This window comes from Natrix helvetica (assembly GCF_964273705.1).
Source record: "Natrix helvetica genome assembly, chromosome: W".
In the NCBI taxonomy this organism is placed as follows: domain Eukaryota; kingdom Metazoa; phylum Chordata; class Lepidosauria; order Squamata; family Natricidae; genus Natrix; species Natrix helvetica.
Window position 1 is genome coordinate 85076675 of NC_138555.1, and position 27353 is coordinate 85104027.

Below are 27353 nucleotides of genomic sequence, written 5' to 3' on the forward strand. Positions count from 1 at the left end.
GGTGCGCGCCCGGTTGTGATGGCTGGTGGCTTTGTGTCCAGCGTGGGGCTGTTCCTGGCGTCCTTCTCCACCAGCCTGGTCCACCTTCACCTCACCATCGGTCTACTCACAGGTAGGCGTGTTTTCGTTTTCACACTTAAGACCATTGCAGAACACCACGGTCCCGTGATCCAAATCTATCTGGTGACTTCCTCGTATTTATGACGGTCGCGGTGTCCTAGTGTGGTGTGTGTGTGTGTGTGTGTGTCACCTTTTGCGATGTTCTGACAAGCCAAATCAACGGGGCAGCCCAGCCATGTCGCTAAGTTAACAACTGCAGGGATTCACCGAATAACCGTGTGCAAAATGTCGTAAAATGGGACTAAAACTCACTTCGCAACCAGCAATAATGATTTTGGGGGTCAAATGTGGTCGTACGTCGAGGACGACCTGCGTGGAAACCACCCTCTCCAATAAAGTTGGACCGCAGCAGAGGTGGGTTCCTACCGGTACGGTATGGTTCAGACGAATAGGTGGTAACTCGGCCGGACACATAACCGTACCGGTTCTATCCTCGGTGGCGCCATCTTGATTTTCTGTTCTGCACAGAACAATCTTCATGGAAAAAATGTATCCCCCCCTTTTTTTGTAATGTTGTACACATGCGCAGACTGTTTTAAGTGCACGTGCGAGTAAAGCGAGTGTGCGCATGCAAAAATTTTCAGCCGCCGAACCGGTAGTAATGGCGGCAGGAGCCCATCCCTGGTTTCCAGAATGCCTCGGTCAGCTTCGTGTAGGCCGATGTTCTCCTGGAGTAGAAGACCACATAGTTAATCCCTCGAGAACTTCTAGATCGGGGTGTCAAACTAGATTTCTTTGAGGACTGGATTACCCTTGTAGTTCTCCGAGGACCGCGGGGTTGGGTGTGGGGAGCAGGGGAGGGAGACAGGTGGATACCTCCTGCAACACCCTGCCGGCCAAAACGGGGCGCTGGGGGGAGCCCTCATGCAGCTCCCTCTGCCTCATTTTCAGCCGGAACCGCCTCCGAAATCACTTTAACGGCCAAAACGGGGTCCCCGTGTAGCCCGTTTCCACCCTCCCCAGCCTCCTGAAGCACTCCACCGGTCAAAAACAAGCTGCAAGGAGGCCTCGCGAGTGTTGCTGAATGTCAGGGAAGCCAAAAATGGGACGCACGGGGCAGGGATGGGTTTGCTCCCGGCATTACTGCCGGTTCGGTGCACAAAAAATGTTCCGTGCACGGCAGATGTGGGCTCCGCGCATATTCCCCTTTGCACCTAAAGAGGTCTGTGCATACGCACAATGTTAGAAAAGGGGGGCATTACATTTTTTTGCAATGAAAATCAAGATGGCGGAGCTGTGGATAGAATTGGTTTGGGCATGTGTCGTTGCCGAACAGAATCAAACCGGTAGGAACCCACCTCTGGCATGGGGGACTCGGGGGGGGGCATACGGAGCTCGTTTTCACAGGCAGAGGCAACATGGGCTGGCCCTTCGAAATTTCCCGGCACATTTAAGCACCCTGTGGGCTGGATGCGGCCCCTGGGTCTTGAGTTTGACACCCCTGTTCTCGATTGCAACCTCATGGTGCCTGGTGACTGGGATCCAGAGCCCCCTGGAAGTCCCCAGGAGGGGTGGGGTGGGTGTGACCAAACTGGGGCACCCCCTGAGTCTGATTGTAGTCTTTCCTCTCCCACCTCTTCCTTCTCTCCCACTGGAGGTAGGTCTAGGTTGGGCCCTGGTCTTCACACCTTCGGTGGCCGCCGTGTCCCACTACTTCGAGAAGCGGCGGACACTGGCCATGGGCCTGGCTGTCTCGGGGGCTGGCGTCTCCTCGCTGGCCTTCTGCCCATTCTTCCAGTATCTTCTGGACTCCTACGGATGGCGGGGGGCACTTCAGATCGTGGCAGCGATGTCTCTGAACCTGGTGGCGTCCGGCGCGGTGCTGCGCCCGTTGGCTGTAGAGGACGCTCAACCCAACGGCGACAAGGATGGGGACGTCCATCAGGAGCAAAGGACCCTCACCTCCTCCTTCTTCGCCCTGGAGCTGCTCCATCACGGACCCTTCCTGCGCTACGTCTTGGTTTTCATCCTGGTGGACATGGGCTACTTTGTGCCCTACGCACACCTGGTGGCTTACGCGCGGGATGTGGGCTGTGGAGAATACGACGCCGCTTCCATCATGTCGGTCGCCGCCGTGTCAGACATGGTGGGTCGCGTCTTTGCCGGGTGGTTGGCGGATGCCCGGGTCTTCTCACGTTCGGTCCACGACCTGACACTCTGGATAGCCTTGACGGGCATCTGCCTGGCCCTGGTGCCCCTCGGACACAGTTTGGCGACCCTGATGCCCCTCGGCCTCTGCTACGGCTTCTTCGCTGGCGCCCTGGTCCCACTGCAGTTCACCAGCCTGGTGGAGATCGTGGGTGTTCGCTACATGATGGCGGGCATCGGGTACATGCACATGCTGGAGAGTACGGGGGCCCTGGTGGGCACACCTATTTCAGGTAAAAAGAAATTGGGGGGGGTACCCGTGGTGGGCTTCAAATTATTTTACCACTGGTTCGGTGGACGTGGCTAGGTGGGGGGCATGTAACTGAATGGGCGTGGCCTACTTGACATCACTCACACATACACAGAGACTGGGCATGCGCACACACACACACAAAAGTCACGATACAACTTACAACGGCTCACTCAGTGACCATTCAAGGTGGCGACAGTCCTGAAAGAAGGGACTTACGACTTGTCCTCGCATCTACAACCGTTGCAACATCAAAATGTAGACACTTGGCAACGGACTCCTATTTATGACAAGTTTTGTGGTGTCCCGGGTGTGTGGGGGTGTGGGGGGGCTTCACATTTCGTGACCGTCTGACAAGCCAGCTCCACAGGGAAGCCCGGTTCGCTTAACAACCGTGTGACTCGCTTCACAACGGCGGGGATTCGCTTAGCAACTGGGCCAAGAAAAGTGGCAAAAAGGGGACGACATTCACTTAACCGACGTCTCGCTTCGTTGCAACAAGGTTGGCTTTCATTGTGGTCGCAAGTCGAGGACTGCCTGTCCTAATGGAAGCCAAGACAAATTCAACCATAGAGTAACCTGGGTTGTAGAGAGACCGTCTTTGATCAGTGGTTGGATTTGAAGGGGGGGGGGTCCCTGGGAAAAGGCCGGCTACGCAACACCCTGAGAGCGTACCCCGATATTTTGCATTCCAGGTTGGCTGAGGGACATCACAGGGACCTTCACCGCGTCCTTCATCTGCGCCGGAGTGGTCCTCTTGACTGGCAGCCTGGTTCTTCTCACCCTGCCCGACTACTTCTCCTGTTCAAGGGCACCCAAAGCCCATCGTCCTGGTCCGGCCGAGCCCCGAGGTCCAAAGAGCCTGGGATCCAGAGGGACGCCCCAAGAAGGCAGAGACCTTTCCCGGATAGAAACTGGCTAGTTCACCCCGATGACCACACGGGAGTGAAGCCTTCGCCACAAGTCTTCGTACGTCCTGCTGGTCAGGAGAAGCAGCACTGATGATGTTCCCTAGTTGGGTCGTGAAACGTCTGCAAGAAAACTCAGCTCAGAGAGTATCAAGGACCCCACAGGACTCTTCCCCTTCTTCCTCCTCCTCCTCTTCTTCCTTCTCCTCCTTCTTCTCTTTGCAAACCCCATTCCTTTCTAGCACTGAAGACATTACATACTTGGGTCATGAAATGTCTGCAAGAAAACCAGCCAGCTCAGAGAGCGCTAAGGAGCCCACCCTTCCTCCTCCTCTCCTCTTTTCCTCCTTATCTTCCTCTTCTTCACTCTGTTCTTCTTCCTCCTCTCTCCGCTCCCTTTTAGCACTGACAACGTTACCTAGATGGGTCATGAGACGTCTGCAAGCTCAGAGAGCATCAAGGACCTCACATTCCTCCTCTTTCCCTTCCCCTTCCTCTTCCTCCTCCTCCTCGCAAAACCCATTTCTTTCTTGCACTGATGATGTTCCCTAGTTGGGTCATGAAATGTCTGGAAGAAAACAACCAAGTTTAGAGAGCACCAAGGACCCCACAATTCCTCCTCCTCCTCCTCCTCCTCCTCCTCCTCCTCCTCCTCCTCCTCCTCCTCCTCCTCCTCCTCCTCCTCCTCCTCCCCCTTATAGCACTGATGATATTCCCTAACTAGGTCACGAAACGTCCATTCCTTCAATTTGTGAATTTTATTCATCAGTTTTCTATTCAAGCTAAGAATTGTTTTTTTTGGGGGGGGGGAATTTGTGAATTATCCATTCCCCCTTTTGCTCCTCGACATATTTATTTATTTACACAGATTTATTTTTTTCTAAACTCTCCACTGGTTTCCACTCTGGAATTTCTGGCCGGAGACTGATTTAGCAAGTAAATAAATGACCAACTTGGGGGGGGGGGGGGTTGGGTCACGGTTAACTGGGAGGGAAAAAAGCTTTGAAATTCACCCGTTCTTTTTTTCGGGGGCCAAAAAAAAAAATCACATCTAAGCCAAAGCTTGCTTTCTAGTTATATTTTAATTTATTTTATTTTCTAAAGAATAATTTCAGGATAAAATCAGCCGCGACAGTTTTAGAGTTTTCCTGAGGTTGATCAAGAAGTTTGAAGACGGAGAAACAGTCGGCAACTTCAGAAGAATCAGGGACTCAAAAATTAAAAAAATATGGATGAGTGGAGTGATTTTAAACGGTGATTAACAGAATCACAGAGTCGGAAGGGACCTTGGAGGTCTTCTAGTCCAACCCCCTACTTGGGTAGAAAACCCCTTTACCACTTCAGACAAATGGTTATCTGGTTATCTTTTGGTTATCTTTCAAAACTTCCAGTGTTGGAGCAAAAGGGTCTTTGGCCCACAAGTGTGCAAAACTGTGTAAAAACTGTGCAAAGCTGCACACCACAGCATGTTCGGCCTTTTGAGGGTCGGTGGGGTCAAACATGGAGAATGCCAGACGTTCATTTTACAAAAATACCCCCCAAATATTAGCATTTTACGCCAGGTTAGAGAAGCAAAACGCCAGGAGAGGAATTTGAGAACCCCTAAATTCAGGTCGTCCTCGGATTACGATCACGATTCAGTCCCAGATTTCGGTTGCTAAGACCGTTGTGACGTGAGTTTTGACCCATTTTACGACCTTTTACGATGGTTGTTAAGTGAAGAGTCACACGATCCTTAAGTGAATCCGGCTTCCCTCCCTTCCCCCTTTGGCTTTGCTCGACGAAAGGTCGCCAAATGGGGTCAGCCGAGCCCCGGACCCTGCGACCGTCATAAATACGAGTCAGTTCTTTCAAGACGGTTGGGAGCTTGAACGGTCACTAAGCGAATCGGTGAAGTGAATCTGGCTTCCCCATTGACTTGTCAGAAGGTCACAAAAGGGGATCGCAGGACCCTGGGACGCTGCGACTATCGTAAATATGAGTCAGTTGGCAAGCGTGCCGAATTTCCATCGCCTGACCGTGGGAATGCTGCAACGGTCGTAAGTGTGAAAAACGGTCGTAAGTCACTTTTTTCAGTGAGGTATGTAACTTTGAACGGTCGCTAACCGAACAGTTGTAAGTCGAGGACTACCTGTGTAGCTCAACAGCGCCCCCTGGTGCCTCTCGTAAGGATGACATCCTGCAAAGATGACTGAGTATTGAAAGTACAGGGGGTCCTCGACTTATGATGCATTGCTTACTGACTGTTTGAAATTACAACCTCCCTCGGGGGGGGGTGTTTACTTAAGATCCGGTTCTGAAGTTCTAGTGGATGCCCCGCCCACCACAGTCACATGGCTGCATTTTGGGGACTCTGCAGCTAAGAGACATTTATAGACGTTTGCAGTGTCCTGTTGTTTCACTTAACGACGGCCCTATTTGATTAAAAAAGAGTCGTAATATGGATAGTCCTTGACTTATGACCACTCTCGACCTTCCCAGTTGGCCTCCGCTGAGGAAACATTCGCTTAACAACGGTGTGATTTGCTTAACGACCACAGCGATTGGCTTAACAACCCATGCCAAAAAAAGCCATTAAACCTGGGTGTGACTCGCTTAACGATCATCTTGCTTAGCCGTGTAAATTCTGGAGCCCGTTGTGGTCGTAAGTCGAGAACTACCTCACTCATCAGTGGGTGACCTGATTTACCACCGTCGCGACTTACGGCTGTGATGGGCAGGCTCCGTGACGGTCATAAGTTCGAGGACTACGCACCGATGTGATCCAACAGTGACAGTCAACAGTTTCTGAGTCATCCCCCAAACTTAGAGCTCCCTGTGGCCAAAATTAAATATTTGCGGACGTAGCAACAGCCACACGGGTCCCCTTCAAACGTTGGACACTAGAGGAGGCACCAGAGAAGGTCTTCAAGGCAGTGGACGATGGGTTCCATGCATTGGATGCCCCCGCCCCTCAATTGGAGGGGGTTTCTCCCTGTCGCACCCCAATGTGGAGTCAGGTTAAATGGGAAACTCATGGGAGGCTGCCTGATTAGAGAAAGGGACAATAAGAGAGCGTCTTAAGGAAGCTGGGCGTCTCTTTAGTAAGTTAAGATTCCCACTCCCATCATCCTGGTTGGATGATGGGCATTGCTGGAAGGCCCCGGATGGAGGAACATTAGGTGTCTTTCATATTTCCAAACGCCTCCTGGCCGGCATGGGGCAGGCGCATTTCGGATGCCCCACAGCGCCGGGCATCTCGTTTCGCTGGGCGCTGCGGCAGCCGGACGAAGGTGAGGGAAGGGCCAGGAAAACAAGACTGGCACAGAGGACAAAGGCTCCCCCGACGAGGAACGAGGCAGTGAAGTCTCCGGTTTGGTCCCGCAGGAAGCCTGGAAAGAAAAGGAGAGGCAAAGAGGCACAAACCATCATTGCTGGCTTAATCATGGTTTGTCAGATACACCCTCGATCTGGCTGAAAATAGAGGCTTGGGTTCACTGTTTGCAAGATTCCCAGGCTGAGCTAGAAAGGACCTGGGATTTAGTCGTGTTTCTCGAACTTGGTCAGTTCAGGACAGGGGACTTCAACTCCCAGAATTCCCCAGTCATCCTGCTTGAAGATGGGCGGACTTCAACTCCCAGAATTCCCTAGTCAGCAAGCTTGAAGATGGGCGGACTTCAACTCCCAGAATTCCCCAGTCAGCCTGCTTTAAGCTGGCATGGACTTCAACTCCCAGAATTCCCCAGTCAGTTTGCGGCTTCAGATCGGCTCCAAATAGCGATTCGCGCCAAAGGTAACATGGCGGATGTCAACTCCCAGAATTCCACAGTCAACATGCTTTAAATGGGTGGACTTCAACTCCCAGAATTCCCTAATCAACACGCTTTAAGCTGGCATGGACTCCAACTCCCAGAATTCCCCAGCCTGCATCCTTTAAGATGGGTGGACTTCAACTCCCAGAATTCCCCAGTCAGCCTGCTTTAAGCTGGCATGGACTTCAACTCCCAGAATTCCCCAGTCAGTTTGCGGCTTCAGATCGGCTCCAAATAGCGATTCGCGCCAAAGGTAACATGGCGGATGTCAACTCCCAGAATTCCACAGTCAACATGCTTTAAATGGGTGGACTTCAACTCCCAGAATTCCCTAATCAACACGCTTTAAGCTGGCATGGACTCCAACTCCCAGAATTCCCCAGCCTGCATCCTTTAAGATGGGTGGACTTCAACTCCCAGAATTCCCCAGTCAACCTGCTTGAATATGAACAAACTTCAACTCCCAGAATTCCCCAGTCACCCTGCTTGAAGATGGGTGGACTTCAACTTCTCCCAGAATTCCCCACCCAGGAATGGTTTATATCAGAATTCAGCATGGATAATGCAAGAGAAAAAAAACACACATTTTTTTAAAAAATTGGAAACCTTTCTTAGTAGATGGTGGGAACGCAGTAAATGTAATATACCTTGATTTCAGCAAAGTGAAAACATTTAAGCTAAATTAATAAATCAGGGTGTTTGATGGTGCGAGGATTAAGTGGGAAATTTGATGTGCTGGGTGGGGCATTCTGGGAGTTGAAGTCCACCTGTCTTAAAGGGGCCAGGTTCGCGAAATATTAAGTATCACAGAACCCATCTCGCACAGCCCCCCCAACCCTTGGTACCCCCTTTCCTCCTTACCTGAGAGGGGGGGTCCTAGCAAACCCCCGATGCTCATCGACATCATGCAGAGGCCTGTAGCATTCACAACGCGGCTGACGCCCACCAGCTCAGGCAAGACCCCAAAGGCCACCGTGGCGAAGCTGCCCGCGCTGGCGCCGTAGAGCACCGCCAGGAAGAGCAGGCTGGCATAGGAGGTGGAGACGGGGAAGAAGAGGAGGGCGACCCCCACCAAGGAATTGAAGGCCACCAGCAGGTAGACGGGGGGCAGGAGACGCCGGTCGGCCCCGCAGCCGGTCAGCAGCCGTGCCAGGCCGTCGGCTAAGGCGGCTAGAGAGACCACGAAGGCTGCGCTGTACGGTTCTATGCCCAGCGCCCGACCGTAGGCGTCCAGGTGAACGTACGGGGTGAAGTACCCAGCGGCCAGTAGGGCAGTGCCCAGGGCGAACGCCCCAAAGCCTCTCTGGGCGAAGAGACCCACATCAAAGATGGAGGTCAACTTGGGAGGGTCTCCCCGCAAGGCCAGGGGCCGAAGGAGTGCCCCGCCGAGCACCAGGTGGAGGGTCAGGGCAGAGGTAGCCAGCAAGGTGCCTCGCCAGGCGAGGTGGTCGGCCACCAGGCGCAGGAGGGGAGAGAGGGCGAAAGAGGTCAGGCCGTTCCCCGTCAAGGCCAGACCCATGGCCAGTGACCGTCGGGCGGAGAAGTAGCGCGAGAGGGTGCCCATCGTGGGGGCGAAGGCTAACGCCCAGCCCAAACCTGCAGGCGGACAGAAAGGAGTGAAGGGGAATTTATCCACAATATTTATTTTATCTTTATTGATTTATTTATATTCCACCGTTATGTTTACAAACAACTCAAGGTTTCCTCCTCCGATTTTCCTCACAACAATCCTGCGAGGTAGGCTGGGCTGAGAGAGAAGGGCTGGCCAAAAAGTCATCCAGTCGGCTCTCACGGATAACGTGGGACTAGAACTCCCAGTCTCCTGGGGATTGGCCCAAAGTCACCCAGCCAGTTTTCATGCCTAAGGTGGGACTAGAACTCCCTGTCTCCCAGTGATTGCTTCAAAGTCACCCAGCTGGCTTTCATGCTTAGGGTGGGACTAGAACTCACTGTCTCCTGGTGATTGGTCCAAAGTCACCCAGTGGGCTTTCATGCCTAGGGTGGTACTAGAACTCACTGTCTCCTGGTGATTGGGCAAAAGTCACCCAGCTGGCTTTCATGCCTAGGGTGGGACTAGAACTCACTGTCTCCTGGTGATTGGTCCAAAGTCACCCAGTGGGCTTTCATGCCTAGGGTGGTACTAGAACTCACTGTCTCCTGGTGATTGGGCAAAAGTCACCCAGCTGGCTTTCATGCCTAGGGTGGGACTAGAACTCACTGTCTCCTGGTGATTGGTCCAAAGTCACCCAGTGGGCTTTCATGCCAAGGGTGGGACTAGAACTCACTGTCTCCTGGTGATTGGGCAAAAGTCACCCAGTGGGCTTTCATGCCTAGGGTGGGACTAGAACTCACTGTCTCCTGGTGATTGGTCCAAAGTCACCCAGTGGGCTTTCATGCCTAGGGTGGTACTAGAACTCACTGTCTCCTGGTGATTGGGCAAAAGTCACCCAGCTGGCTTTCATGCCTAGGGTGGGACTAGAACTCACTGTCTCCTGGTGATTGGTCCAAAGTCACCCAGTGGGCTTTCATGCCAAGGGTGGGACTAGAACTCACTGTCTCCTGGTGATTGGGCAAAAGTCACCCAGTGGGCTTTCATGCCTAGGGTGGGACTAGAACTCACTGTCTCCTGGTGATTGGGCAAAAGTCACCCAGTGGGCTTTCATGCCTAGGGTGGGACTAGAACTCACTGTCTCCTGGTGATTGGTCCAAAGTCACCCAGTGGGCTTTCATGCCTAGGGTGGTACTAGAACTCACTGTCTCCTGGTGATTGGGCAAAAGTCACCCAGCTGGCTTTCATGCCTAGGGTGGGACTAGAACTCACTGTCTCCTGGTGATTGGTCCAAAGTCACCCAGTGGGCTTTCATGCCAAGGGTGGGACTAGAACTCACTGTCTCCTGGTGATTGGTCCAAAGTCACCCAGTGGGCTTTCATGCCAAGGGTGGGACTAGAACTCACTGTCTCCTGGTGATTGGTCCAAAGTCACCCAGTGGGCTTTCATGCCTAGGGTGGGACTAGAACTCACTGTCTCCTGGTGATTGGTCCAAAGTCACCCAGTGGGCTTTCATGCCAAGGGTGGGACTAGAACTCACTGTCTCCTGGTGATTGGGCAAAAGTCACCCAGTGGGCTTTCATGCCTAGGGTGGGACTAGAACTCACTGTCTCCTGGTGATTGGTCCAAAGTCACCCAGTGGGCTTTCATGCCTAGGGTGGTACTAGAACTCACTGTCTCCTGGTGATTGGTCCAAAGTCACCCAGTGGGCTTTCATGCCTAGGGTGGTACTAGAACTCACTGTCTCCTGGTGATTGGTCCAAAGTCACCCAGTGGGCTTTCATGCCAAGGGTGGGACTAGAACTCACTGTCTCCTGGTGATTGGTCCAAAGTCACCCAGTGGGCTTTCATGCCTAGGGTGGGACTAGAACTCACTGTCTCCTGGTGATTGGTCCAAAGTCACCCAGTGGGCTTTCATGCCAAGGGTGGGACTAGAACTCACTGTCTCCTGGTGATTGGGCAAAAGTCACCCAGTGGGCTTTCATGCCTAGGGTGGGACTAGAACTCACTGTCTCCTGGTGATTGGTCCAAAGTCACCCAGTGGGCTTTCATGCCTAGGGTGGGACTAGAACTCACTGTCTCCTGGTGATTGGTCCAAAGTCACCCAGTGGGCTTTCATGCCTAGGGTGGGACTAGAACTCACTGTCTCCTGGTGATTGGTCCAAAGTCACCCAGTGGGCTTTCATGCCAAGGGTGGGACTAGAACTCACTGTCTCCTGGTGATTGGTCCAAAGTCACCCAGTGGGCTTTCATGCCTAGGGTGGGACTAGAACTCACTGTCTCCTGGTGATTGGTCCAAAGTCACCCAGTGGGCTTTCATGCCTAGGGTGGGACTAGAACTCACTGTCTCCTGGTGATTGGTCCAAAGTCACCCAGTGGGCTTTCATGCCTAGGGTGGGACTAGAACTCACTGTCTCCTGGTGATTGGTCCAAAGTCACCCAGTGGGCTTTCATGCCTAGGGTGGTACTAGAACTCACTGTCTCCTGGTGATTGGTCCAAAGTCACCCAGTGGGCTTTCATGTCTAGGGTGGGACTAGAACTCACTGTCTCCTGGTGATTGGTCCAAAGTCACCCAGTGGGCTTTCATGTCTAGGGTGGGACTAGAACTCACTGTCTCCTGGTGATTGGTCCAAAGTCACCCAGTGGGCTTTCATGTCTAGGGTGGGACTAGAACTCATTGTCTCCTGGTGATTGGCCCAAAGTCACTCAGCCATCTTGTATGCCTAAGGTGCAACTAGAACTCACAACCCCCTGTTTTCTAGCCTTTTAACCACTTGAACCAAACGAGATACAAAAGGTTCAGGCGGGGGTCTCTGCAGGGAGAGGTCAAAAGAGTCAAGATGGCCACCCCACGAAGACGAAAAAAGGGGTGGAGCTTCAACTAGGCCCTGGCAGCCATTTTGTCCATATTTTTTAGGGGGGTGCAGATTTGCGCACTCCGGAAAGCAGGTTCTGTCCGACTCACCTGTCAGGAATCCCAGGCTGAGGTATAACTGGAATAAGGAGGTGCTGAGCGCAGCCCCAAAGATGCCCAGGGAAGACAGTAGCCCGCCCAGCATGACCACCGGACGCGCTCCGAAGTGGGTACTTGCCGCTGTCCCCAGCGGGCCTGTCCAGGAAGAAACAGAGAGTGGGGTGGGTGGGTGGTAAGGGTTGGAAAAGAATTGTCGGTTGTTAACCGAGTCGCATCTGATTTTACCACCTTTAGTCCCCTCCCTGCCGTCGTTAAGTGAACCATGTGGTCATTAAGTGAAGCCGGCGTACCGCTTCGACTTCGCTTGTCGAACGCCTCCTGGGGAAGTCGCCAACGGAGGAATCACACGACCGAATGCCTGAATTTCAATCCCTCGATCGTGGAGTGACAGCCGTAAGTCTGAGGACTGGCCGTAAGTCACTGCCGTCACTTTGAATGGCCGCTAAATGAACGGCCGTAATTCGAGGATGCTATTTTCTCTTTTTGAAGGCGTCTCTCTCACACTCCAAAGTTAAGTTAGGTGAGGATTGAAAAGTAGGGTCCTAGGTGCGAAACGCAGCCCGGCTGAATTTGGGGGGGGGACTTACTTGCAAACTGCTGGGTTGCCAAGGCAATGGACGTAACCCAGGACACCTGGGCTGTGGTGGCCTGAAAAGCCTCCATGAAGTCTTCAAAGAGGACGCCGAGGGATCGTAGAACGCCAAAAGTGAGCGAGTTGGCCAGGAACCCAGCGAGGACCACCAGCCACCCCCAGCCTCCGTCCAGGGAGCCTTCCAGAGGCGGCATCTCCAGACCGGGGGAGGGTCTTCAAGAGGGTCTGCTCGCCCCACACCTTGTCCTGCAGAGGAAGGTAAAATCATCTCGGTTTTTTTTGCAAATGGACAAATTCTGGACTGGTGCAATACTAATCCTGGCCTGCGGGTGGCAGGAGCGGTCTTCCATCAACTTATAAGTTTCTTGTTATGGTGAACCTAAGTGTGTTTTTTCTACTTTTTGTGTACTGCTGAGTGGAAGATTGTGTGAATTGCTGGGTTGTGCAGACACCCAAGCAAATGAGGAAGAGGGATTTTGTGGGATGCTACAGTCTGGATAGGCAGTCCTCGACTTATGACGATTCATTTAGTGACCAAAGTTACGAGGAACTTTGCATTGGTCGTTTTTCACGTATGCGAACGTCGCCGCAGCCCTGCCGTCAAAACTCAGACGCTCAGCAACTGGCTCATATTTACGACGGTCGCAGTGTCGATCTTTTGAGACCGTCTGATGAGTCATTGGAGAAGCCGGCTTCGCTTAAGAACAGTGTGACCCTGCAGGGCTTTGCTTAACAACGGTGGTGAGAAAGGTCGCACAACGGGGCAAAGCTCCCTTAGCCAGTGTCTCACTTAGCAACAGAAATGTGGTCGTACCCCGAGGACCTGTTGTCGTCTGCCTGCCGTCTCTCCACCTTTCCGTTCCCTCCCCTTCCAAGAGACTGGACTGCCATTTGTCAGAAAGGGTGCAGGATCTCCTGCTTGGGTGGGCGGAGAGGGGGTTGGACTAGATGACCTACAAGTTTCCTTCCAACTCTGTGAATCTAATCTAATCTAACCTCGTTGGGAAACAGATCCGCTCCGATTTAAATCGTCCAGTTAGCCAACAGGAAGGATTACCATAAACCATAAAGGAAAGAAGAGAAGTTGGAACTGGTTGGATTGGTTTCATTGGGAAGGGGAGGGCGTGGGGAGGGGGCTGAGTTGCAACCCCATCCGTCTGGGAAACTCTTTTTGGTGTTTTTTTCCCCCAAAACAGCAATTTTAACATTAAAATTGGGCGTTTGTCCAGAATTCAAATGTATGCTCTTTTTTTTTCCAACCTGGGATTGCAGGTGAGAAGGTGAGTAGGTGGGTTGCAGAAGGGGAGGGGGGATGCAAAGAGGGGGAGAAGGGGTTGGGGGACAAAGGGAGACACAAGAAAAACCCCTATACTGGAGGGGCAACTCCTATGTCTATGGGGAGGGAGGGGGGATTGGTACCTGCTCAAGGCTTAGGGACCGTCCCCAAAACAGGAGGGGGAGCCGTGGGGCAGGGCCATTCAGCCCATTTGGGGAGGGGGTCTTGGGTTAACTGTTCTCCCCCCCATCCCAATGAAGGTGTGAGAACCAAGGTAATAGGCGCAGCGAAAAACGGGCTGCGAGAAACAGAGGAAGGTGTAACACCTTTGGGGAACCAAGGTGTGGGTCAAATTCCTCCCCCCTTCCTCATTCCCTGACACCCCCACCCTACCCAATTCTTTACCTGCAGCAGCCGAAGGTAGAAACAGCACACCTTTAACCAGGTGAGACTTTCTCTGCCAGGAACCCGAGAGGAGGGGAAGACAGCTGCGTTTTCGGGCACCCGCAAATGGGGCATCAGGGAAAAAGCTAGGGAAAAAGGATGATGGATGGCTCCGCCCCCAAGGAAGGTGGGAGGGAGGGGCTGTCCCTCTCCTCCCCCAGGATTACCGGAGGTGGCTTAGAGGTGGAGCTCTCGCCTCACAATCAGCAGCCGGTGGGTTCGATCCTAGGTAGAGGGCGATATTTCTCTCTCTGTGAGCACATTGAGAATGTATCTGCCGAACAAAACTCCTCATTGGCAACAGGAAAGGCGTACGGCCACTAAACACTCTGCTAGCTATAGTCAGTTGCCCGGATTCCACCCCGCAAGGAATTATGGCGTTGTTAAAAGATGATGATGACAGGGAGGGCCTGAGGGGTGGCTGCTGGCCCAGAGAAAGCCGGACATGGTCGCAACCCCAAACTTCACACCATCGTTTTGTGGTGTGAGTGAAATTCACTCTTCCAAGGTTGAACTGGAATTTTCTGAGGATATTGGTATCCTGACCGGGTGCGTGACAATAAAGACGACCATTACGTTGAGCATGTGCAGAGTGCTTGGACAGGGGAACAGGCCAGGGAAAGGCTGGGTTGTTGCCAGTGTGTTCTTTAAAGGAGGCCGTGCCACTCTGTCGCAGGCGGTCCTCGAGTTACAATGATTCATTTAGTGACTGCTTGAATTTGGAGCTGAATTTATGTAGTTCTGACCTTTGCCGTGTCTCACGATTCCCCTTCTGACGTGCAAAATACGTGGGGGGGGGGGAGCCAGATTTGCTTAACAACCGTGTTGCTAAGTTGTTAAGTGAATTTTGGCTCCATTTTGCTACCTTTCTCGCCACAGTTATTAAGGGAATCCCTGCAGTTGCTAAGTCAGTAACTCGGCCGTTAAGTGAATCCAGCTTCCCCGTAGACTTTGCTTGCTTTCTAGTTCAGGGGTGTCAAACTCAAGTCCACGGGCCAGATCCAGCCCACCCAGAAGGCTGCAAATTATGTTCTGTCAAGCAGTCTTTGTGGCACAAAACAGGATGAGCAGAATCTTCAGAAATACGAACTGTTGTCTCCTACGACCACCACGCCCCTTTCCTCCTATTTATTCCCCAGCCAGGGAGGGGCCGTTCAGCGTCCACCTGTGCCTTGTTTCCAGAGTCGACTCCTTGTCCTCCATTGTTCTCCTCTCCTAACTGCTCTGCGCCGACGCGCATCTGGAACAGCAGCTCACTCTCCGGCGGTAGGGAAATGCCAGACGGCCCTGGCTCTCTCTCAGCGTCCAACACTGAGTGTTTGTCAGAGTCTTCATCAGACTCCAGGAATGGCTCAAGTTCCTCCCCAACCTCCTCATCGTCTGAGTCTACCACAATATTACCCAAAGCGAAGAGGAAACAAGCCAGCAATTTGGGGAGTGGTGTCAAGATGACCATGCCCACCCAGTTGGCCACCCCCACCCAATCATGCTCCCCTCCACCCCACCCCGCCCAGAGGTCAACTACAGCCCTGATGTAGCCCTCAATTAAATGGGAGTTTGACACCCCTAGTTAAAGACTGTGTCGGTATCCGGGTAAAACTACGTCCGGGCGTTTCCCCAATCTACTAAACTAGGAATTAACTTTTTCAAAGGTTTCGCTGGCGAAAAGTGGGACCGTACGCGATTCAGACGCACCGCGAGACGTCTCTGAAACAAGCAAGCATTCATAGGGTGCAGAAACTCCATTTTTGAGAGCTTATGCCTAAGAAACTATCACACGATCAACAAACCATCATCCTAATACTCCGGGAGAGCCGATTTTTTATTCCCAAATAAAATCTGCAGCTTTCCTGGCTTCCCAAAAAACCACCCCACCTTCTCCCCTCTCCAGACATCGAGACATTTCCAGCAGTCAGGAAAAAAAAAATTGTTAGATTCGGGGTGCCAATCAATTCCAACACTGCCCCTTAGAATCATTCAGCGATGATGGACAGTCCAAAATCAATAAATTAAAAAAAAGAAAGGAAAAAAAAACCAGAAGCCTTCATATTCTGATCTTCGCTGGCTGGGGTTGTTTTGCCCCAAATTCACCCCAAAGCCAACCGGGGTGGGAGAATTTGGGGGGGGGGGACACTGTGCTCGTAACTTCCCCCCCCTCCTTGGACATCTTGAGTCCATTTGCAACTTAATTCTGGACGGTCCAGTCGCCCCGTCAGTCCTGGCCGAAGGAAAAAATCTATGTCCCCATTAGGTTTTCCTTCTTGGAGGAAACGTTCCCCCAAGCCTTCACAAGGTGGTGAGTTTGAGGTCATAGGACTTCCTGGCCAACTTCTCTGGATCGTTGGAGGCCATGAAGGAGAAATCTTGGAAAATGTCCAGATAGGTGTCATCTCCTGCAACCCAAAAAGGACAAAGATATATATATATGTTGTGTTTGTGCTGATAAATAAATAAAGGGAGACTAGTATAGATCTATTTCAAGCTATTTAGCTCTCATCAGCTAGCCATACCCTTACTGGGAATCGAACCAGTATTTGGGCATACCAGGGGTTGTAACACAAATACATATATATATCTATTAAAAATTCTTTTATGAACAAAGTTCATAAATCCCCTTTAAGATTTTCATAGATTCATAATTCATTTTACATTATATTTCCATTATTTCCAATTTGTGCTGTATTACTTTTCTTCTCGTATTATCCAACTTTTAATTTTTATGATAGACATAAACCATATCATTTTTTCCTTCCCTTTAAAGATAAACCAAAATTCATCATTCCCTTTCCATCTATTTTCTACAAGTGTCTTCAAATTCAGTTTTTTTATATAGTAAATCTATATTGAACATGACTTTGCACACTTCAAAGTATTAATATAACTCACACCCATCCTAATTAGATACATACTATTACCACGTTTAAATTATTTCATTTCATTCTACTAATTTCCTTTCATTCGACTAATCTCCAATTCCTAGATATTCGTTTCTCTTTTTCTTCTTTTTATACGTCTTGTATCTTTTCTTCTGAATTTTTTCTATCGCTTTTCGGTAGATTCTTTGAATGCCTTGGACAAAGATATTTTATTCTAACGTCTTGGTGGGGCCACGCTTGGAATACGGCGTCCAGTTTTGGTCGCCACGATGTTTACAGAAAAAGGATGTGGAGACTTTGGAAAAAGTGCAGCGAAGAGCAACAAAGAGGACTAGAGGATTGGAGGATAAAACATACGAAGAACGGTTGCAGGAATTGGGGACGTCTAGTTCAATGAAAAGAAGGACGAGGGGAGACATGATAGCAGTCTTCCAATATTGGAGGGGCTGCCTCAAAGAAGAGGCAAGAAACCAGGAGACAGTGAGTTCTAGTTCTATTTTACGAATGAAAGCCAGTGGAGTGACTTTGGGCCAATCACAGATGGTGAGTTCTAGTTCCACTTAAGGTGTCAGTTGGGTGACTTTGAGACAATCACCAGGAGTTGGTGAGTTCTAGTCCCACCTTAGGCATGAAAGCCAGCTGGGTGACTTTGGGCCAATCACCTGGAGACTGGGAGTTCTAGTCCCACCTTAGGCATGAAAGCCAGCTGGGTGACTTTGGGCCAATTACCTGGAGACTGGGAGTTCTAGTCCCACCTTAGGCATGAAAGCCAGCTGGGTGACTTTGGGCCAATTACCAGGAGATTGGGAGTTCTAGTCCCGCCTTAGGCATGGAAGCCAGCTGGGTGACTTTGGGCCAATCACCTGGAGACTGGGAGTTCTAGTCCCACCTTAGGCATGAAAGCCAGCTGGGTGACTTTGGGCCAATTACCAGGAGATTGGGAGTTCTAGTCCCGCCTTAGGCATGGAAGCCAGCTGGGTGACTCTGGGCCAATCACCAGGAGATTGGGAGTTCTAGTCTCACCTTAGGCATGAAAGCCAGCTGGGTGACTTTGGGCCAATTACCAGGAGATTGGGAGTTCTAGTCCCGCCTTAGGCATGGAAGCCAGCTGGGTGACTTTGGGCCAATTACCAGGAGACAGGGAGTTCTAGTCTCACCTTAGGCATGAAAACAGGCTGGGTGACTTTGGGCCAATCACCGGGAGACTGGGAGTTCTAGTCCCACCTTAGGCATGAAAGCCAGCTGGGTGAGTTTGGGCCAATTACCAGGAGACAGGGAGTTCTAGTCTCACCTTAGGCATGAAAACAGGCTGGGTGACTTTGGGCCAATCACCTGGAGACTGGGAGTTCTAGTCCCACCTTAGGCATGAAAGCCAGCTGGGTGACTTTGGGCCAATTACCAGGAGACTGGGAGTTCTAGTCCCACCTTAGGCATGAAAACCGGCTGGGTGACTTTGGGCCAATCACCTGGAGACTGGGAGTTCTAGTCTCACCTTAGGCATGAAAGCCAGCTGGGTGACTTTGGGCCAATTACCAGGAGACTGGGAGTTCTAGTCCCACCTTAGGCATGGAAGCCAGCTGGGTGACTCTGGGCCAATCACCAGGAGATTGGGAGTTCTAGTCTCACCTTAGGCATGAAAGCCAGCTGGGTGACTTTGGGCCAATTACCAGGAGATTGGGAGTTCTAGTCCCGCCTTAGGCATGGAAGCCAGCTGGGTGACTTTGGGCCAATTACCAGGAGACAGGGAGTTCTAGTCTCACCTTAGGCATGAAAACAGGCTGGGTGACTTTGGGCCTATCACCGGGAGACTGGGAGTTCTAGTCTCACCTTAGGCATGAAAACAGGCTGGGTGACTTTGGGCCAATCACCGGGAGACAGGGAGTTCTAGTCTCACCTTAGGCATGAAAACAGGCTGGGTGACTTTGGGCCAATCACCTGGAGACTGGGAGTTCTAGTCCCACCTTAGGCATGAAAGCCAGCTGGGTGACTTTGGGCCAATCACCTGGAGACTGGGAGTTCTAGTCCCACCTTAGGCATGAAAGCCAGCTGGGTGACTTTGGGCCAATCACCTGGAGACTGGGAGTTCTAGTCCCACCTTAGGCATGAAAGCCAGCTGGGTGACTTTGGGCCAATTACCAGGAGACTGGGAGTTCTAGTCCCACCTTAGGCATGAAAACCGGCTGGGTGACTTTGGGCCAATCACCTGGAGACTGGGAGTTCTAGTCCCACCTTAGGCATGAAAGCCAGCTGGGTGACTTTGGGCCAATTACCAGGAGACTGGGAGTTCTAGTCCCACCTTAGGCATGAAAACAGGCTGGGTGACTTTGGGCCAATCACCTGGAGACTGGGAGTTCTAGTCCCACCTTAGGCATGAAAGCCAGCTGGGTGACTTTGGGCCAATCACCTGGAGACTGGGAGTTCTAGTCCCACCTTAGGCATGAAAGCCAGCTGGGTGACTTTGGGCCAATTACCAGGAGACTGGGAGTTCTAGTCCCACCTTAGGCATGAAAACCGGCTGGGTGACTTTGGGCCAATCACCTGGAGACTGGGAGTTCTAGTCCCACCTTAGGCATGAAAGCCAGCTGGGTGACTTTGGGCCAATTACCAGGAGATTGGGAGTTCTAGTCCCACCTTAGGCATGAAAACAGGCTGGGTGACTTTGGGCCAATCACCTGGAGACTGGGAGTTCTAGTCCCACCTTAGGCATGAAAGCCAGCTGGGTGACTTTGGGCCAATTACCAGGAGACTGGGAGTTCTAGTCCCACCTTAGGCATGAAAACCGGCTGGGTGACTTTGGGCCAATCACCTGGAGACTGGGAGTTCTAGTCCCACCTTAGGCATGAAAGCCAGCTGGGTGACTTTGGGCCAATTACCAGGAGATTGGGAGTTCTAGTCCCACCTTAGGCATGAAAACAGGCTGGGTGACTTTGGGCCAATTACCAGGAGACTGGGAGTTCTAGTCCCACCTTAGGCATGAAAACAGGCTGGGTGACTTTGGGCCAATCACCTGGAGACTGGGAGTTCTAGTCCCACCTTAGGCATGAAAGCCAGCTGGGTGACTTTGGGCCAATCACCTGGAGACTGGGAGTTCTAGTCCCACCTTAGGCATGAAAGCCAGCTGGGTGACTTTGGGCCAATTACCAGGAGACTGGGAGTTCTAGTCCCACCTTAGGCATGAAAACCGGCTGGGTGACTTTGGGCCAATCACCTGGAGACTGGGAGTTCTAGTCCCACCTTAGGCATGAAAGCCAGCTGGGTGACTTTGGGCCAATTACCAGGAGATTGGGAGTTCTAGTCCCACCTTAGGCATGAAAACAGGCTGGGTGACTTTGGGCCAATCACCTGGAGACTGGGAGTTCTAGTCCCACCTTAGGCATGAAAGCCAGCTGGGTGACTTTGGGCCAATCACCAGGAGAAGGTGAGTTCTAGTCCTGCTCTAGGCCTAAAAGGCACTTTTTTCATCGGAAAATTCACATTTGGCAAAGGAGGGTCTGCATTAGAGCCGAGTCGGCCTCCCTCTTCCATCTCCCCCCCTCCATTCCTCCATTCCTTCTTACAGAGGGCACGACTCACCTGACTGGCCCAAGGCCATTTCGGCTTCCCGCATCTTGGCCAGTCGCAACCTGTCGAGAGAGGAGGAAGAAGTCAAATAGTCTTACTCCCTCCCCAAATGTTACGTTTATCCTGGTTATGCCTTGTTATAAACAGGGCGCCCCCCCCAAAAAAAATACCCTGCTAACAGGGGAAATTTGGGGACTTGCACATGGAGAGTGCCAATATAAGGGCGACTAGACTACTGCAATGCATTCTTTCCGGGGCCGCCCTAGGAGACTATTCAGAAACTCCCACTTGTAAGATCCAAGTGGGAATCTTCCCGGCTGTCTTCAGTCCTTTACATGCTCAAAGGGCCAGGAAATCTTCTCCGATCTTAAAACCCAGTCACAGAACACACACACACCCGTCCCCCAAATGAGAGGGAGGGTCTGGATGGCCCCTGGGGGGCCCATTCCATGCAACAAATCCACTTTTTGGGACCCCGACTCATTATCCTCCTTTCTCCAAATTGCAAAGGGGGGGGGGGTTTCGGGAAAGCCAAGAGTGTCGAGACCCCCCCACCCCCTCCCAACATGTCCCCCCTTCCTCCAAGGCCAAGATTGGCACCAGGGCCCTGGCGCCCCCCCTCCTTACAAGGTCACAATGTCAGCGTTGGCCGAATCGATGGCAATGCCAAGGGGATCTTTGCCTTCCCCATCGACCGCATTCATGTTGGCACCACGTTTGAGAAACAGACAGGCCAGCCTGCGATGGGAAGGAAAAATGGGACGAACCAAATTTTTTTAAAAAAACATATAATTTCAAGTAGTCCTCGCTTTACGACCACAACCGAGCCCCGGCATTCCTGCCGCTAAGCGAGGCCTTCATGTGGTTTTGCCCCACCGGGCAACCTTTCCTGCCGTTGCTGTTGAGTGAATCCCTGAAGTGAATTTGCTAATGAAACGTCTGCCCGAGAACCCCCGTTGTTAAGCAAGTCGCACGGTCGTTAAGCGAATCCAGCTTCCCCGTGGTCGCAAAAGGTGATCGCGTGACCCCGGGACACGTGAGTACATGCCAGTTGCCAAGCCTCTGAATTTTGATCACTTGGACACGTGGAGGCTGCGACAGTTGTAAGTGTGAATAACTCGCTTTTTTTAGTGGCGTTGCAACTTCGGTCACTAAGAGAATGGTCGTAAGTGGAGGACTACCTGTATCACACAGCACAATACCCCAAAACACCAACAAAATGAGTGCAAATCGCTTGCGAAAACCCAGAGCGATGTATTACAAGCGCCATCTTTCCCTGGTCGACTTCAACACCCATCATCCCCAACCTCACAGCTTTTGCAAACCTCTGATTCGAGCCAGCTCAACCTCGGCCATTTTAAGGAGCGTGGACTTCAACCCCCAGAATTCCCCAGATAAGCCAAAGCAAGGAGGCTGAGGAATTCTGGGAGTTGAAGTTTTATCTCTTTTAAACTTGCCCAAAATAAGTCGTAAGTCATTTTTCTCGGTGCTGTTGACATAACTTTGAGCAGTCACTAAATGAACTGGTTAAGTCGAGTCTGTAATTCAGCCCCCATGTATTGTAAGCAGCTGAGGCGTTTCTTTCGAAATCAGTTTCTGGTGGCGAGCTGTTCCACTGGTTAATTGATCCGAGATTATAGAATTCCATTCCATTCCATTCTGTATTTTATTATTCTATTCTATCCTATTCTATTTTTAATTCTATTACCTTTACATTTATTCTGTTCTAATTCTATATTTTATTATCTGTTCTATTCTATTCTACTCCATTCTATTCTATTTTGTTGTTCTCTATTCTCTATTCTTTTTCTCTTCCCTTCCCTTTAATTCTGAATTCTCTTCTCTTCTTTTCTCTATTATATTATATTTTCTATTCCATTATTCTATTCCATTCCATATTTTATTATTCTATTCTATATTATTCTCTATTCTATTCTATTCTGTTGTTCTCTATTCTCTATACTTTTTATCTTCCCTTCTCTTCTAATTCTGAATTTTCTTCTCTTCTCTATTCTATTTTCTATTCTATTTCTATTCTATTCTATTTTTTATTCTATTCTATTCATATACTATTCTATTCTATTCCATTATTCTATTCCAATCCATTCCATATTTTATTATTCTATTCTATATTATTCTCTATTCTATTCTATTCTATTCTATTCTATTCTGTTGTTCTCTATTCTCTTTTTTCTCTTCCCTTCTCTTCTAATTCTGAATTCTCTTCTCTATTATATTATATTTTTATTCTATTCTATTCATATTCTATTCTATTCCATTATTCTATTCCATTCCATTCCATATTTTATTATTCTATTCTATATTATTCTCTATTCTATTCTATTCTATTCTATTCTCTATTTTATTCTATTCTATTCTATTTTGTTGTTCTCTATTCTCTATACTTTTTATCTTCCCTTCTCTTCTAATTCTGAATTCTCTTCTGTATTGTATTGTATTGTATATTCTATTCTATTCTATTCTATTCTATTCTATTCTATTCTATTCTATTCTATTCTAGTCCAGTCTAGTCCAGTCTAATCTATTCTTCTCTTTCCATTCCATCCTCTATTCTCTCCTCTCCCCTTCCCCTTCTTCTATGGCTTTCAAATAACCTTAAAACCCCCTCCCCGGCAGAGGCACCACGAGGAATGCGCCAGGCGGAGGTGCCAACCCAGGATCCTACCCGGTGTGGCCCAGGATGGTGGCGTGATGCAAGGGCCCCCGTCCTTTGGAGTCGCTCTGGTTGACGTTGGCCCCGTTTTGGAGAAGAAATTCACACGCCAGCAGCGAATTCTGCGCAAAAACAACACAAAGAGATGCCGTTCCGTAGAAAAGGAGGAGGCGGGACAACCTGGAGAAAGCTCCTCCCCCTGAGGGATGTCACTCAACAAGCCCCTCCCTCTTATGCACCTGCCATGACACCTCAAGGAGTTGAAATCACTGCACATGCTCAGAGGCTACATAAAAGCCGAGTTTGGGCCTTGCTTAACGGCAACAAAATGGGTTATGGTCCAATTACAGTCCTCGATTTATGACCACAACGCGCCCCCCTCCCCCGAATTTCTGTGGCTAAGCGAGACAGCGGTGTCCCATTTGCCGCCCTTTCTGGCCATAGGCTGGTTCAGGGGATCAATGCAGTTGTGAAATTAGTCCCGTGGTCGTTAAGCGAAGCGGGCTTCCCCGTCGACTCTGCTTGTCCGACGGTCGCAAAAGAGGGCCACGTGACCCCCTGAGACGCTGCGAGTGTCGTTAAGTGTGAAAAACCGATCCTAAGTCCCGTTTTCCAGAGCCGTCGTTTTGAACGGCTGCTAAATGAACGGTTGTAAGTCATAAAAATGGTCATAAGTCACATTTTTCAGAGCAGTTGTTAAGTGAAGCGGGCTTCCCCGTCAACTTGTCCAACGGTTGCTAAAAAAAAACCAGTCGTAAGTCCCATTTTTCAGAGCCGTCGTCACTTTGAACGGTCGCTAAATGAAACGGTCATAAGTCGAGGACTGTCTTTATGCTAATCCACCCCACAGCCCCCACTCCTGCTGGGGGAGACCGTAACCCATCACCCACTCCCAACCCCCAAGGAATGCAGACTCACGGCAGACACAGCCTGGAGCAGCGGAGTCCGGCTATCCTGGCCCGTGTTGACCCAGTTAACGTCGGCCCCGTGAGCCAGAGCGTCTGACATGATGGGCAAGCTAGGGGGCGCTCCGGCCGCGTGGTAGAGCAGGGCGCCGGGATGCAAATGGCGCAGGTCCTCGGAGGCTGGAGCTGCCCGGCTCGGAGAGAGTCCCTCGCGGAGCCCTAAGAGAGAAAGGCGGGGGGGGGGGGGGGAAGGGGAAAATAAGCGACTTAGAGGTCATCCTCGTTTAGCGACCATGGTGGGGACCAGCAAGTCGGTCGTTAAAGGGAGCGGGCGCTAAGGGAAACTGCGGCTCTGATTTCCTGGCGATTTCAGACCTGGAAGGTCAGGAATGGAAGAATGGTTACTTTGTGGTCAGAAAAGAAAAGAAGAATAGAGAGGGAGGAAAGGAGGAAGATGAGGGAGAAGAAGAAAGGAGGGAGGGAGGAAAGAATGAAAGTAAAGAAGGAAGGAAGAAAGAGAGAGGGAAGAAAAAGACAAAAGGAAGGAAGGGAAGGGAAGGGGGGAAAGAAGGAAGAAGGAAGAAAGGAAAAAGAAAGAAAGAATAGAGAATGCGAAAGGAAGGAAGATGAGGGGGGAGAAGAAAGGAGGAAGAAGGGAAGGAAGAAGGAAGGAAGGAAAAAGGAAAAAGAAAGAAAGAATAGGGAGGGAGGGAGGGAGAAAGGAAGGAAGATGAGGAGGAAGAAAAAAGGAGAAAGGGAGGAACGAAAGAAGGGAGGAAGGGAGGAAGGAAAGAAAGAGAAAGAAAGAGGGAGGAAAGGAGGGAGGGAATAGACAAAAGGAAGGAAGGAAGGGAATGGGGGAAAGAAGAAAGAAGGAAGGAAGGAAAAAGGAAAAAGAAAGAATAGGGAGGGTGGGAGAAAGGAAGGAAGATGAGGGGGAAGAAGAAAGGAGGAAGGGAAGAAGGGAGGAAGGAAAGAAAGAAAGAGAAGGAAGGAAATAGACAAAAGGAAGGAAGGGAAGGTGGAAAAGAAGGAAGTTGGAAGGAAGGAAGGAAGGGAGGGAGGGAGGGAAGGAGGATGCTCCAGCATGGCTCAGTTATGTAAGAGTTGTGAGGGTGCAAAGTGAGGCGCAAGAGGCCCACGGAGGGTGTGCGGGAGCGCATAAGCGGCTGGCGCAGGGGGAACGGGGCCGAAGGAAACACCCTCCAATGACTTCCCTGCTGGCTTCCCCACTGACTTTCTGGGGAAGCCTGTGGGACAACTTAGAAAAGGGAAATCGCACGATCCCAGCACGCTTGTGGCAGCCGCGTCGAGAGCGCGAACAGATTCCCAAGCCCCCGCTTGGTCATGATCGCGTGACCCTGGGGACGCCGGGACGGGCGGAACTCCATTGGTTCAGGACCGTCGTAGCTTCAAACTGTCTCGTAACAAACGGCCGTAGCTTGAGGACCAGCAGTAACTATAACCGTATCAGGGTCCCCTGGTTTGTTCTTGGGAGGGGATCCACCGCGCCCTCACTCGATCCCACAGAAGAGACCCCTCCTCCTTTTCCTTACCTGGGCCCCGGCGGATTTGGCCCGGGGGCTTTGGCTTGGGGAAGGGCCGCGGGGATCTCTCCTGCCCCCCGGGCTCTCTGCTGCGGCTCGGGGGCGCCCCGGAGTTGGGGAACTTGGTGATAAATTTCCTTTCCACGTATTTGGCCCGGATCCAGGCTTCCTTCTCGGATCTGGAGAAAGAATGACAGCTGTCATGTTTCCGTTTTTTGTTCTTCGGAAGGAGGAATTGTGACCTGTCATCCTCTCGCACCCAGAACCTTGGGAGGGGTGGGTGGGGAGAGGGGGAGGGACGTGAGATTTAGGGCATGGTTCTCCACATTGGGAGGGAGGGAGAAAGGAAGGAAGATGAGGGGGAAGAAGAAGGGAGGAAGGAAGGAAGGAAGGGAGAAAAGAAAGAAAGAAAGAGGGAGGGAGGGAAGGAAGGAAGGAAATAGACAAAAAGAAGGAAGGGAAGGGAATGGGGGAAAGAAGGAAGGAAAGAAGGGAAGAAAGAAGGAAGGAAGGAAGAAAAAAGAAAAACGAAAGAATAGGGAAGATGAGAGCGAAGAAGAAAGGAGAAAGGGAGGAAGGAAAGAAAGAAAGAAGGAAGAAAGAAAATAGACAAAATGAAGGAAGGGAAGGGAATGGGGGAAAGAAGGAACTTAGGAAAGGGAAGAAAGAAGGAAGGAAGGAAAAAGAAAGAATAGGGAGGGAGGGAGAAAGGAAGGAAGATGAGGGGGAAGAAGAAAGGAGGAAGGGAGGAAGGAAAGAAAGAAAGAAGGGAGCGACCAGACATCTGTTGGAGGAGGGCCAGACAGGTGGTCCAGCGGTGTCCCGCGAGGCCACCTAGAGGCCAAAGCCCGGAACTGCAGCTATCCAGGGGAGCTGCGCCCCCTGGAGGTCAAGGGCAGAGACAGCAAAAAAGGGGGAAAAAGCTTGCCGTCATTCAACCTAGGTGATGGACAGCCTTGATTGACAATCGGGGGGGGGATTTTGATAGAAGGGGGGGCGGGGAGGGGGATTCGCACCTGGAGCTTCCGGGTTGGGGGTGCTTCATGTTCATTTCCTCCACCCTGGCCTCGTAGATCTGGTTGATCACCCGGTTGCCCAGCACCGTCATCAGCTGCGGGAGACAAGGGAGGGGCTGAATCTCAGGCTCCGGCCTCCTCCGGGTAGTAGGGGAAGAGGAGCGGAGGAGTAAGAGGCGGGGCTAAGGTGTCTGGCAGGAGTTGGGCAGCCGTGTCCCCCAAACACTGGAAACTTTCCCCCCCTCCCTCCCTTCCCTCCTTCTTCCTTCCCTTTGAATACTTTCTCTCTCTCCTTCCTTCTTTCCTTTTCTCCTCTCCCTCCCTCTTCTTCCTCTCCTTCCTCCCTCTCCTTCCTTACTTTCCCCTCTTCCTACCCTCCCTTTTCTCCTCCCTCCCTTCTTCCTTCCATTTCTTCCTTCCCTCCCTCCCTTTTCCTCATCCCTTCCTCTCATTCCCTCACCTCCTTCTTCCTTCCTTCCTTCCCTCCCTATTATTATTCCCTCCCTCCTCTCTCTTCTTCCTTCCTCCCTTCCTCTCATCCCTTCTCCCTCCCTCCTTCTCTTTTTCTCCTCCCTCCCCCTCCCTCTTCTTCCTTCCTTCCCTTCCTTTTCCTCCTCCCTCCCAAATGTCCTTCCCTTTTTCTCCATTCCTTCCTTCCATCCTTCCTTCCTCTTCTACCCTCCTTCCTTCCCTCCCGCTCCCTCTTCTTCCTCACTTTCTT

The 27353-nt window shown here is 51.1% G+C and overlaps 3 protein-coding genes across 3 annotated transcripts in view; 1 reads left to right on the top strand and 2 right to left on the bottom strand.

Annotated features, from left to right (window-relative positions):
• The window catches only part of LOC309400643 (monocarboxylate transporter 13-like), a gene marked incomplete at its 5' end in the record, with an annotated part of 7386 nt that extends 3804 nt beyond the window's left edge, over positions 1–3582 (top strand). Inside the window, 3 exons of the mRNA XM_081969206.1 lie at positions 1–112; positions 1722–2501; positions 3214–3582. The exon at positions 1–112 is cut by the window's left edge and continues 32 nt beyond it. Coding sequence (XP_081825332.1) covers positions 1–112; positions 1722–2501; positions 3214–3440 — 1119 coding nt within the window. The 3' untranslated portion in view covers positions 3441–3582. The remainder of the gene's footprint in view (positions 113–1721; positions 2502–3213) is intronic.
• A 2992-nt stretch (positions 3583–6574) lies between these two features.
• Positions 6575–14093, bottom strand: LOC309400435 (monocarboxylate transporter 11-like). The gene is made up of 5 exons (XM_081968926.1): positions 14015–14093; positions 12329–12579; positions 11733–11876; positions 8079–8813; positions 6575–6797 (listed from the first exon to the last, which is right to left on the bottom strand). The coding sequence occupies exons 2-5, from the start codon at positions 12525–12527 to the stop codon at positions 6595–6597; spliced, it is 1281 nt and encodes a 426-aa protein (XP_081825052.1). The 5' UTR covers positions 12528–12579; positions 14015–14093; the 3' UTR covers positions 6575–6594.
• Positions 14094–15856: 1763 nt separating this feature from the next.
• LOC309400696 (arf-GAP with coiled-coil, ANK repeat and PH domain-containing protein 1-like) overlaps positions 15857–27353 on the bottom strand; it is a 35331-nt gene continuing 23834 nt past the window's right edge. Inside the window, exons 16-22 of the mRNA XM_081969310.1 lie at positions 26633–26727; positions 25626–25795; positions 24083–24288; positions 23177–23286; positions 21118–21228; positions 20503–20552; positions 15857–16446 (exon numbers count right to left, since the gene is read on the bottom strand). Coding sequence (XP_081825436.1) covers positions 16340–16446; positions 20503–20552; positions 21118–21228; positions 23177–23286; positions 24083–24288; positions 25626–25795; positions 26633–26727 — 849 coding nt within the window. The 3' untranslated portion in view covers positions 15857–16339. The remainder of the gene's footprint in view (positions 16447–20502; positions 20553–21117; positions 21229–23176; positions 23287–24082; positions 24289–25625; positions 25796–26632; positions 26728–27353) is intronic.

Bases quoted from the DNA above. Each gene is read 5' to 3' on its own strand.
- LOC309400435 (XM_081968926.1), bottom strand. From the start codon at position 12,527: ATGCCGCCTCTGGAAGGCTCCCTGGACGGAGGCTGGGGGTGGCTGGTG. The intron at 11,877-12,328 runs GTAAGTCCCCCC...CTTCCTGGACAG, and splicing joins GGCAACCCAGCAGTTTGCAA to GCCCGCTGGGGACAGCGGCA. The intron at 8,814-11,732 runs GTGAGTCGGACA...GTCCGCCTGCAG, and splicing joins CAGCCTGGGATTCCTGACAG to GTTTGGGCTGGGCGTTAGCC.